The sequence below is a fragment of the Panthera pardus genome, unplaced genomic scaffold (assembly GCF_024362965.1).
Source record: "Panthera pardus isolate Hobbes unplaced genomic scaffold, ASM2436296v1 HiC_scaffold_27, whole genome shotgun sequence".
NCBI classification, from domain to species: Eukaryota; Metazoa; Chordata; class Mammalia; order Carnivora; family Felidae; genus Panthera; species Panthera pardus.
This window is the reverse complement of record NW_026526843.1, coordinates 66,963,024-66,976,519: the sequence shown is the minus strand read 5'-3', so window position 1 is coordinate 66,976,519 and position 13,496 is coordinate 66,963,024. Positions and strand designations below refer to the sequence as shown.

Sequence of the window (13,496 nt, the reverse complement as noted above, 5' to 3'; positions counted from 1 at the left end):
AGGGGGACTTTCTAAGGGGAGAAAAGATGAAAAAAAATAAATACCAAAAGCAACAAATATTACAAAGGACCAGAGAACACCACCAGAAACTCCAACTCTACAAACATCATAATGGCAATAAATTGATATCTTTCACTACACACTCTAAATGTAAATGGACTCAGTGCTCCAATCAGAAGACATAGGGTAACAGAATGGATAAGAAAACAAGATCCATCTATATGCTGTTTACAAGGGACCCACTTTAGACCTAAAGACACCTTCGGATTGAAAATAAGGGGATGGAGAACCATCTATCATGCTAATGGTCAACCAAAGAAAGTCGGAGTAGCCATACATATATCAGAAAATCTAGACTTTAAAATAAAGACTCTATCAAGACATGCAGAAGGGCATTATACCATGATCAAGGGGTCTATCCACCAAGAAGACCTAACAATTGTAAACATTTATGCGCCAAATGTGGAGCACCCAAATATGCACATCAATTAATCACAAACATCAAGAAACTCATCGGTAGTAATACCATAATAGTAGGAGACTTCAACACCCCACTCACAGCAATGGACAGATCATCTAATAAAAAAATCAACAAGGAAACAATGGCTTTGAATGATACACAGGACCAGATGGACTTAACAGATACATTCGGAACATTTCATCCTACAGCAGCAGAATATACATTCTTCTCCAGTGCACATGGAACATTCTCTAGAATAAACCATATACTGGGACACAAATCAGCCCTAAGTACAAAAAGATTGAGATCATACCGTGCATATTTTCAGACCACAACACTACGAAACTCTAAATCAACCACAAGAAAAAATTTGGAAAGGTAACAAATACCTGGAGACTGAAGAACATCCTAGTAAAGAATGAAAGGGCTAACCAAGCAGTTAAAGAGGAAATTAAGAAGTATATGGAAGCTAATCAAAATGATAACACCACAACCCAAATTCTGGGACACAGCAAAGGCAGTCATAAGAGGAAACTGTATAGCAATCCAGGCCTTTCTAAAGAAGGAAGAAAGATCTCAGATACACAACCTAAACTTACACCTTAAGGAGCTGTAAAAAGAACAGCAAATAAAACCCAAAACCAGCAGAAGACAGGAAATAATAAATATTAGAGCAGAAATTAATGCTATCAAAACCAAAAAAACAGTAGAAAAGATCAATGAAACCAGATGCTGGTTCTTTGAAAGAATTAACAAAATTAATAAACCACTAGCCAGTTTGATCAAAAAGAAAAAGGAAAGGACCCAAATAAATAAAATCAAGAATGAAAGAGGAGAGATCACAACCAACACAACAGAAATAACAACAATAATAAGAGAATATTATGAGCAATTATATGCCAATAAAATGGGTAATCTGGAAGAAATGGACAAATTCCTAGAAACATATATGCTACCAAAACTGAAACAGGAAGAAATAGAAAATTTGATCAGACCCATAATCAGTAAGGAAATCAAATTAGTAATCAAAAATCTCCCAAAAAACAAGAGTCCAGGGCCAGATGGATTTCCAGGGGGAATTCTACCAAACATTCAAGGAAGAGTTAACACCTATTCTCTTCAAACTGTTCCAAAAAATAGAAATGGAAGGAAAACTTCCAAACTCTTTCTATGAAGCCAGAATTACCTTGATTCCAAAACCAGAGACCCCATTAAAAAGGAGAACTATAGACCAATTTCCCTGATGAACATGGATGCAAAAATCCTCAACAAGATATTAGCCAACTGGATCCAAAAATACATTAAAAAAATTATTCACCATGACTAAGCGGGATATATACCTGGGATGCAGGGCTGGTTCAATATCTGCAAAAACAATTAACGTGATTCATCACATCAATAAAAGAAAGGACAAGAACCGTATGATCCTCTCAATAGATGCAGAGAAAGCATTTGACAAAATCCAGCATCCTTTCTTGATAAAAACCGTCAAGAAAGTAGGGATAGAAGGAGCATACCTCGAGATAATAAAAGCCATATGTGAATGACCCAACGCTAATATCATCCTCCATGGGGAAAAACTGAGAGCTTTCCCCCTAAGGTCAGGAATAAGACAGGGATGTCCACTCTCACCACTGTTATTCAACATAGTATTGGAAGTCTTAGCCTCTGCAATCAGACAACACAAAGAAATAAAAGACATCCAAATCAGCCAGAAGGAGGTCAAACTTTCACTCTTCGCAGACGACATGATACTCTATATGGAAAACCCAAAATATTCCACCAAAAAACTGCTAGAATTGATTCATGAATTCAGCAAAGCTGCAGGATATAAAATCAATGCACAGAAATCGGTCGTATTCCTATATACCAACAATGAAGTGACAGAAAGAAAAATCAAGTAATTGATCCCATTTACAGTTGCAAAAAAAACCATAAAATACCTAGGAATAAATCTAACCAAAGAGGTGAAAAATCTATACACTGAAAACGATAGAAAGCTTATGAACATAATTGAAGAAGACACACACAAAAAAATGGAAAAAGATTCCATGCTCCTGGATAGGAAGAACAAATATTGTTAAAATGTTGATGCTACCCAAAGCAATCTACATATTTAATGCAATCCCTATCAAAGTAACACCAGCATTCTTCACAGAGCTAGAACAAATAATCCTAAAATTTGTATGGAATGAGAAAAGACCCCGAATAGCCAAAACAATCTTGAAAAAGAAAACCAAAGCAGGACACATCATATCCAAGACTTCAACCTATACTACAAAGCTGTAATCATCAAGACAGTATGGCACTGGCACAAGAACAGACACTCAGATCAATGGAACAGAATAGAGAACCCACAAATGTATGGCCAACTAATCTCTGACAAAGCAGAAAAGAATATCATTGGAATAAAGACAGTCCCTTCAGCAAGTGGTGCTGGGAAAGCTGGACAGAGACATGCAGAAGAAAGAATTTGACCACTTTCTTAAACCATACACAAAAACAAACTCAAAATGGATGAAAGACCTCAATGTAAGATAGGAAGTCATCAAAATCCTCAAGGAGAAAGCAGGCAAAAACCTCTTTGATCTTGCCCGCAGCAACTTCTTACTCAACACGTCTCTGGAGGCAAGGGAAACAAAAACAAAAATGAACTACTGGGACCTCATCAAAATAAAAAGCTTCTGCACAGTGAAGGACACACTCAGCAAAACTAAAAGGCAACCGACAGAATGGGAGAACATATTTGCAAATGACATATCAGATAAAGGGTTAGTATCCAAAATCTATGAAGAACTTATCAAACTTAACACCCAAAAAACAAATAATCCAGTGAAGAAATAGGCAAAAGACATGAATAGACACTTCTCCAAAGAAGACATCAAGATGGCCAATTGACACATGAAAAAATGCTCACCATCACTCATCATCAGGGAAATACAAATCAAAACCAAAATGAGATACCACCTTACACCTGTCAGAATGGCTAACTTTAACTACTCAGGCAACAACAGATGGTGGCGGGGATGCGGAGAAAGAGGATCTCTTTTGCATTGTTGGTGGGAAGGCAAGCTAGTGCAGCCACTCTGGAAAACAGTATGGAGGCTCCTCAAAAACTAAAAATAGAACTACCCTATGACCCAGCAATTGCACTACTAGGCATTTATCCATGGGATACAGGTGTGCTGTTTTGAAGGGACACATGCATCCCCATGTTTACAGTAGCACTATCAACAATAGCCAAAGTATGGAAAGAGCCCAGATGTCCATCGATAGACGAATGGATAAAGAAGATGTGGTATATATATACAATGGAGTATTACTCGGCAATCAAAAACAATGAAACCTTGCCATTTGCAACTCTGTGGATGGGACTGGAGGGTATTGTGCTAAGTGAAATTAGTCAGATAGAGAAAGACAAAAATCAAATGACTTTACTCATATGAGAACTTTAAGACACAGAACAGATGAACATAAGGGAAGGGAAACAAAAATAATATAAAAACAGGGAGGGGGACAAAACAGAAGAGACTCATATATGGAGAACAAACTGAGGATTGCTGGAAGGGTTGTGGGTGGGGGATCAGCTAAATGGGTAAGGGTCATTAAGGAAACTACTGAAATCATTGTTTCACTATATGCTAACTAATTTGGATGGAAATTTTAACAAATAAAAAATAAAATTAAAAAAAATAAGAGAGAAAGGGGCTGAAGGTGTACTTGAACAAATCATAGCTGAGAACTTCCCTGATCTGGGGAAGGAAAAAGGCATTGAAATCCAAAAGGCACAGAGATCTCCCTTCAGAAGTACCTTGAATTGATCTTCTGCATGATACATCATAGTGAAACTGGCAAAATAAAAGTATAAAGAGAAAATTCTGAGAGCAGCTAGGGATAAACAGGCTCTAGCTTACAAAGGGAGACCCATAAGGGTAGTGGCAGACCTATCTACTGAAACTTGGCAGTCCAGAAAGGAATGGCAGGAAATCTTCAATGTGATGAACAGAAAAAAAATATGCAGCCAAGAATCCTTTATCAGGCAAGTCTGTCATTCAGAATAGAAAGAGAGATAAAGGTTTTCCCAAGGAAACAAATACTGAAGGAATTTATCACCACTCAACCATCCGTACAAGAGATCCTAAGGGGGATTCTGTGAGTGAAATGTTGCAAGGACCACAAAGAACCAGAGACACCACTACAAGCATGAAACCTACAGACATCACAATAATCCTAAACCCATATCTTCCAATAATAACACTGAATGTAAATGGACTAAATGCTCCAACCAAAAGACATAGGGCATCAGAATGGATAAAAAAACAAGACCCATCTATTTTCTGTCTACAAGAGACTCATTTAGACTTGAGGACATCTTCAGATTGAAAGTGAGGGGATGGAGAACTATCTATCATGCTACTGGAAGTCAAAAGAAAGCTGCAGTAGCCATACTTATACCAGACAAACTAGACTTTAAATTAAAGACTATAAAAAGAGATGAAGAAGGGCATTATGTAATAATTATAGGTCTATCCATCAGGAAGAGCTAAGAATTATAAATGTCTATGCGCCAAATACGGGAGCCCCCAAATATATAAAACAATTAATCACAAACATAAGCAACCATATTGATAAGAATGTGGTAATTTCAGGGGACTTTAATACTCCTCTTACAACAATGGATAGATCATCTAGACAGAGAATCAATAAGGAAACAAGGGCCCTGAATGATACATTAGATCAGATGGACATGACATATATATTTAGAACTCTGCATCCCAAAGCAACAGAATATACTTTCTTCTTGAGTGCACATGGAACATTCTCCAAGATAGATCACACACGGGGTCACAAAATAGCCTTTCATATAAAAGAATTGAGATCATACCATGCAAACTTTCAGACCACAATGCTATGAAGCTTGAAATCAACCACAGGAAAAAGTCGGGAAAACCTCCAAAAGCACGGAGGTTAAAGAACACCCTACTAAAGAATGAATGGGTCAACCAGGCAATTAGAGAAGAAATTAAAAAATATATGGAAATAATTGAAAATGAAAAGAACATTGCAAACACTTTGGGAGGCAGCAAAGGCAGTCCTGAGAGGAAAATAAATTGCAATCCAGGCCTATCTCAAGAAACAAGAAAAATCCCAAATACAAAATCTAACAGCACACCTAAAGGAAATAGAAGCAGAACAGCAAAGACACCCCAAACCCAGCAGAAGAAGAGAAATAATAAAGATCAGAGAAGAAATAAACAATATAGAATCTAAAAAAATGGTAGAGCAGATCAATGAAACCAAGAGTTGGTTTTTTGAAAAAATAAACAAAACTGATAAACCTCTAGCCAGGCTTCTCAAAAAGAAAAGGGAGATGACCCAAATAGATAAAATCATGAATGCAAATGGATTTATTACAACCAATCCCTCAGAGATACAAGCAATTATCAGTGAATACTATGAAAAATTATATGCCAACAAACTGGACAACCTGGAAGAAATGGACAAATTCCTAAACACCCACACACTTCCAAAACTCAAACAGGAAGAAATAGAAAACTGGAACAGACCCATAAGCAGCGAAGAAATTGAATCAGTTATCAAAAATCTCCCAACAGATGAGAGTCCAGGACCAGATTGCTTCCCTGGGAAATTCTACCAGACATTGAAAGCAGAGATAATACCTATCCTTCTCAAGCTGTTCCAAAAAATAGAAAGGGAAGGAAAACTTCCAGACTCATTCTATGAATCCAGCATTCCTCTGGTTCCCAAACCAGAGAGCCAGCAAAAAAAACCCAACCAAACAAAAAAAAAAAGAACTACAGGCCAATATCTCTGATTAATATGGATGCAAAAATTCTCAACAAGATACTGGCATATCAAATTCAACAGCATATAAAAAGAATTATTCACCATGATCAAGTGGGATTCATTCCTGGGCTGCAGGGCTGGTTCAACATTTGTAAATCAATCAATGTGATACATCACATTAATAAAAGAAAAGAACCATATGATCCTGCTAATTGATGCAGAAAAAGCATTTGATAAAATTTAGCATCCTCTCTTAATAAAAACCCTCAATAAAGTTGGGACTGAAGGAACATACTTAAACATCATAAAAGCCATTTATGGAAAGCCCACAGCTAATATCATCCTCAATGGGGAAAAACTGAGAGCTTTCCCCTGATATCAGGAACATGACAGGGATGTCCACTCTCACCGCTGTTGCTTAACATAGTGTTGGAAGTTCTAGCATCAGCAATCAGACAACAAAAGGAAATCAAAGGCATCAAAATTGGCAAAGATGAAGTCAAGCTTTCGTTTTTTTTTTGCAGATGACATGATATTATACATGGAAAACCGGATAGACTGCACCAAAAGTCTGCTAGAAGTGATACATGAATTCAGCAAAGTTGCAGCATACAAAATCAATGTACAGAAATCAGTTGCCTTCTTATACACTAATAATGAAGCAACAGAAAGACAAATAAGGAAACTGATCCCATTTACAACTGCACCAAGAAGCATAAAATACCTAGGAATAAACTTAAGTGAAGATGTAAAAGATCTGTATGCTGAAAACTATAGAGAGCTTATGAAGGTAATTGAAGAAGATACAAAGAAATGGGAAAACATTCCATGCTCATGGATTGGAAGAATAAATATTGTCAAAATGTCAATACTACCCAAAGCTATCTACACATTCAATGCAATCTGAATCAAAATTGCACCAGCATTCTTCTCGAAGGTAGATCAAGCAATCCTAAAATTTGTATGGAACCACAAAAGGCCCTAAATAGCCAAAGTACTATTGAAGTAGAAAACCAAAGCAGGAGGTATCACAATCCCAGACTTTAGCCTCTACTACAAAGCTATAATCATCAAGACAGTATGGTATTGGCACAAAAACAGACACATAGACCAATGGAATAGAATAGAGACTCCAGAATTGGACCCACAAAAGTATGGCCAACTAATCTTTGACAAAGCAGGAAAGAATATCCAATGGAAAAAAGACAGTCTCTTTAACAAATGGTGCTGGGAGAACTACACAGCACGATGCAGAAGAATGAAACTAGACCACTTTCTCACACCATTCACAAAAATAAACTCAAAATGGATGAAGGACCTGAATGTGAGACGGGAAACCATCAAAACCCTAGAGGAGAAAGGAGGCAAAAACCTCTCTGACCTCAGCCGCAGCAATTTCTTACTTGACACATCCCCAAAGGCAAGGGAATTAAAAGCAAAAATGAACTATTGGGACCTCATCAATATAAAAAGCTTCTGCACAGCAAAGGAAACAATCAACAAAACTAAAAGGCAACCAACGGAATGGGAAAAGATATTTGCAAATGGCATCTCAGACAAAGGGCTAGTATCCAAAATCTATAAAGAACTCACCAAACTCCACACCCGAAAAACAAATAATCCAGTGAAGAAATGGGCAGAAGACATGAATAGACACTTCTCTAAAGAAGACATGCAGATGTCCAACAGGCACATGAAAAGATGCTCAACGTTGCTCCTCATCAGGGAAATACAAATCAATACCACAATGAGATAGCACCTCACACCTGTCAGAATAGCTAACATAAAGAACTCAAGCAACAACAGATGGTGGCAAGAATGCGGAGAAGGAGGATCTCTTTTGCATTGTTGTTGGGAATGCAAGCTGGTGCAACCACTCTGGAAAACAATATGGAGGTTCCTCAAAAAATTAAAAATAGAACTACCCTATGACCCAGCAATAGCACTGCTAGGAATTTACCCAAGGGATACAGGAGTGCTGATGCATAGGGACACTTGTACCCCTATGTTTATAGCAGCACTTTCAACAACAGCCAAATTATGGAAAGAGCCTAAATGTCCATCAACTGATGAATGGATAAAGAAATTGTGGTTTATATATACAATGGAATACTACTTGGCAATGAGAAAGAATGAAATATGGCCTTTTGTCACAACATGGATGGAACTGGAGAGTGTGATGCTAAGTGAAATAAGTCATACAGAGAAAGACAGATACCATATGTTTTCACTTTTATGTGGATCCTGAGAAACTTAACAGAAGACCAGGGGGGAGGAGAAGGGGGAAAAATAGTTACAGAGAGGGAAGGAGGCAAACCACAAGAGACTCTTAAAAACTGAGAATAAACTGAGGGTTGATGGGGGGTCGGGGGGAGGGGAAAGCGGGTGATGGGCATTGAGGAGGTCACCTGTTGGGATGAAAACTGGGTGTTGTATGGAAACCAATCTGACAATAAATTTCATATTAAAAAAAAAAAAAACAACAACAAGTCAAGCTCATCCCTGTCTCCAGGTCTCATTCATGGTATTTTCCCCTTACCTAAACTGCCTTTCCTTCTTCTATCCTCCTATATGAATTCTACCCATCCCAAAAAGTCTTGATAATTCCCATCTCAGTCAAGAGATTTTCTTTAACAACTTGATTACCTTCACTTTAAAATACTAATCCAATGCTTTGGTTCTTCTTTATATACTGTCTTTGATTGTTTCTATTATTTTTGTGTACCAGCTTTGCCTCTCCAATTAGACTTTATAGTTTCTGAAGACAAGTCTGGGAACATAATGTTTATTAATCAGGAACTTGTTGTCTTAAATAAAGAAGAAAGGCAAAAAGAAGAAAGACTACCCTACTTCCTCAACTCCTCTGCTTTTGAAGCACTTTAGAGATGTGATCAAAATTCCTAACAGCCTTTCTGGACACTGAATGATTTATGACAAAGGATTCTTCTGTAATGAAAAGGAATTCTACTTCCTTTGGCAGTATAACCAGGCTTTTGGAAGCAATAGCAGAGACACAGAAAGGAAACAGTGCTTCAGTATTGGCTCTAGTCCTCCAGGAACTGAGAGAATAATAAATCCTTTCACCCAGTTTCAAATAAGAAATGTTAAGAAGCCCAGCCAGTAAAGGAAAGCTAAACTGAAAGCCTTTTCACTTCTCCTTGTTAGATTTTACTGCTTCAGTTAGGCAAGACTTGGAAGGATAAGTGTGGGAACTTATCTATAAAATCTTGGTGCTCCACTGGGGTAAGACAGATGCAGAATGTATTATTACTGTCTTTAAAATGAATTACATTATAAAGTTTCTGCAATTGACCTAAAAACCAATTAGTCCCCAAGTAGCCTGCAAGTTATTCTATTACATTTTCAGAATTATAACCCTCAAACCATTTGAAATATTCTTGAACATTGGTTCATTTGTTACATATTTATTCTAAAACATAAGCTCCATGAGAGTAGAATTCTATCTACTAATCTGCCTTATTTGCTCCATGTAGCCCAAGTGCTTAGATAAATGCCTGGCACAAAAATAGGAGCTAAGAAATAACTGCTGAAAGAATAAATGATAATGAGCAGCTTTCCAGTGACTCTAAGACTTTGAAGGGCTAACCACATGACTTAGTCCCCAAATACATTTGTTCCTTGCCTCATACAACCTTACCAAGCATGGTGTGTGAAATGGGGAAGGTGATGGTGGGCTGGCCTGTCATCCTCCAGCGGCTACAGAGGTAGGAGAGGTCTGTTCTAAGCATTTCTACTATCATCTTGTTGTCCAGAGCCAGGTAGAACTGTTGCTGGTCTATAAACTGAGAAAAAGAAGGAGAAAAATAACAGCTTAGAATAACTTACTCTTATAACTGTCAAATAATATTTTAAAGTACTCACATATTCACAAAGGTATATAACACATCACAGAGGCAACTATAATGCCTAATTCTTTCCAAAGAATCTGATAGTCAATTGGTACATATAATTTTTGACATTTTTACAGTGTACTCTAGTTTACAAAGTGTTTTCAAGTACATAATTTTATTTAATTATATAACAAATGAGTGATGGCTTTTCTTCTTTTAATAGATAAAAATAAGGCAGAGACACTAAGTGGATTAGCAAAGTCATATGGCTAGCAAATGGCAAGGTTAGAAATAGGATCTATGGTACATTACTCTTTTGTCTCTACCTCAGATGCACAATTTCAGATGTAAGACAACAAATGGGGAGCTTAAGCTTTCTTTCTGGAAAATAGTTTCTCCTCCTATACACACATATAATTGGGCTTACTATTATAATGTGGCCAATAACAGGCTAACAATATGTATAATCATGGCTGAAACAGTACTGACATTTTTGTTTAGAAGAGAATATCAATGTAAAATGGGCCTCTGCCCAAAACAAAGAGAACACAATTTAGTAACTAAGTAAAAGAGGTTATATTTTGTTCATAAAGAATAAATAGAATCTTATTTTTAACATTTAAAAGGAGTACTTTTTAAAAGTACTTCAACATTTATAAAATCCCTAGTCACTGTTTCTGCAACACATAGGACTACTCTTGGTAGCCACAATCACTTGGCATAGCTCTTTGCTGCAAGCTCAGTTCAATCCAACTCAACAAATATTTATTGAGCAACTTAATATGTGCAAGGCCCCATGAACTCTGACACCTGCCCTAACTCTAGTAAATGCTTTATTTCTGTACTGTTCGTCTTACTTCCATTCATCTCAGTGCATCTAAATCTTATTCCACTTACCTGTGGAGTGAAGGTAAAGATAGTTTTCCGAATGTCATAGAGTTTTGAAGTTCCAAGGACTCCCATGTGCCTATAGGGTCGTCCACTAAGTTTCATTCTACTGTTGCATCCTAAGATAGAGTTAAAAAATGCTCAAGATGTTTCTAGGGCACAAATCCAATGAGTAAACATTTTTTTTTGTATTAGATTTACACTTCCTGATACAACAAACTAAGTTCTGTACCTCAAAGTTACTATCTGTATCATGTACAAGTTCATACTAAGTACTTTAGGGCTCTCCAAGAGAGTATGCATTTATCTCTGTTTTTTAAAAATGTTTTTAAATGTTTATTTATTTTTGAGAGACAGAGAGACAGAGCATGAGCAGGGGAGGGGAAGAGAGAGAGGGAGACACAGAATCCGAGGCAGGCTCCAGGTTCTGAGCTGTCAGCACAGAGCCTGACACAGGGCTCAAACCCACAAGTTGTGAGATTATGACCCGAACTAAAGTCGGGCGCTTAATCAACTGAGCCACCCAGGCGCCCCCATTTATCTCTGTTCTTAAAGAACTTTATGCTCTTATAAAAAAGTCACATAATTGGGGCGCCTGGGTGGCGCAGTCGGTTAAGCGTCCGACTTCAGCCAGGTCACGATCTCGCGGTCCGTGAGTTCGAGCCCCGCGTCAGGCTCTGGGCTGATGGCTCGGAGCCTGGAGCCTGTTTCCGATTCTGTGTCTCCCTCTCTCTCTGCCCCTCCCCCATTCATGCTCTGTCTCTCTCTGTCCCAAAAATAAATTAAAAACGTTGAAAAAAAAAAATTAAAAAAAAAAAAGTCACATAATCTACATGAGAGAAAAGAATGCACATGAAAATTAATAGTTCTACGAATGATAGAATTCTATTACCGATATTCATATGCTGAATTTCCTTAAATCCCATGAAAACTGCAAAAACTATATTGACTACCAAACTTATCAATGTAGACTATGCCTCAATAAAGCTGAACAAACCCTCATCAGCTTAAAGATGGCATACTAAACTGAAAAACTGAAATGAATTTACTTGGACTCCTTCAATTTAATTGACACATTTTAAATTCAATGGAACAACACAACTTATCCAAATAAGTCAAAATATTATTGTGTCTGATAGGAAATTTTGTGGAAATTTATACATAGAGTAAAATTCATTTGGCAGAGGAATATTTTTGAAAACTTAAGAAAGGGGAAGACTTGAACTATCAGAAAGCTACAAAAGGTGTAATTTTATTTATTTTTTTAACTTTTAAAATGTTTATTTATTTTTGAGAGAGAGAAAGAGAGAGAGACACACAGAGAGAATGAATCTCAATCAGGCTCCATTGCTGACAGCACGGAGCCCGATGTGGGGCTCAAACTCACGAACTGTGAGATCATGACCTGAGCTGAAGTTAGATGCTCAACTGACTGAGCCACCCAGGCACCCCAAGGTGTAGTTTTAGTGAAAATTTATATAGAATCTGCACATCTCTCTATAAATATTATGTATATGTGTGTGTATGTATGTATACACACATCCGCTTTATTTCCCTGATATGTCTTCTTTTTTATAGTTTAGCATTTTGAAATTAGAATCTGATCATTTATATCTATGTTACATGTAGTTGAATTTTTTTGTTTCTGAAAAGACAATTATTACATTAATACCTCCTACAATGAGGAAATAGTTCATTTATTCACACACTTTTTTCCCTTTTATAACAATAGCACTATACACAAAAAGCTTGTTCTCAACCTCTCTTTCTCCAAAATTTATATTAAATATCATTTCATGTCAGTACTGACAGAACTAGTACTACCTTTTTTTTACTGGAACTCATTTTTCTTGGGGATTTTATTTTTGCTCCTGCTTTATCCTAAGTATGAAACTTATCAAATATGCCACCTTTTTAGTGTTGCTTCACTTTTAGGGACAGAACTAGAGAGCTGTCAATGCGTTGGGTCATATTCCAGGATTCATTCTGGAAAGTACACATTTAACTGACATTGATATCACAACCAGGTTTATCCACTGTTTCTTCCATTTTTTTCTTTTTTATTGTAGTAAAAAATATACATAACCTAAAATTTACCATTTTAACCATTTTTAATTGTTCAGCGGTATTAAGCACATTCACAATGTTGTGCAACTATCACCACCGCCCATCTCCACAACTTTTCCATCTTCCCAAACTGAAACTGTGCCCATTAAACAATAACTCCCCATGTTCTCCTCTTGCCAGTCCCTGGAAATCATCACTATTTCTGTCTCCATAAATTTGCTTACTCTTGGTACCTCATATATGTGGAATCATACAATATTTGTTGCTTTGTGACTGGTTTATTCCACTTGGAATAATGTCTTCAAGGTTCATCCATTTTGTACTGTGTCAGAATTTTATTCTTTTTCAAGGCTGAAAAATTTCCCATTGTATATACACATCACATTAGTTTATCTTTTCATCCATCAATGGACATTATTTTC

General features: G+C 36.9%; 1 protein-coding gene across 6 annotated transcripts in view; it reads right to left on the bottom strand.

The window, feature by feature from the left end:
• The window catches only part of PHKA1 (phosphorylase kinase regulatory subunit alpha 1), a 169,118-nt gene that overhangs the window by 56,201 nt on the left and 99,421 nt on the right, over window positions 1-13,496 (bottom strand). For all 6 annotated transcript variants that reach the window (XM_019439064.2, XM_019439065.2, XM_019439066.2 and 3 more), the window contains exons 15-16: window positions 11,017-11,126; window positions 9,927-10,071 (exon numbers count right to left, since the gene is read on the bottom strand). In XM_019439064.2, the coding sequence (XP_019294609.2) occupies window positions 9,927-10,071; window positions 11,017-11,126 (255 nt within the window). The remainder of the gene's footprint in view (window positions 1-9,926; window positions 10,072-11,016; window positions 11,127-13,496) is intronic.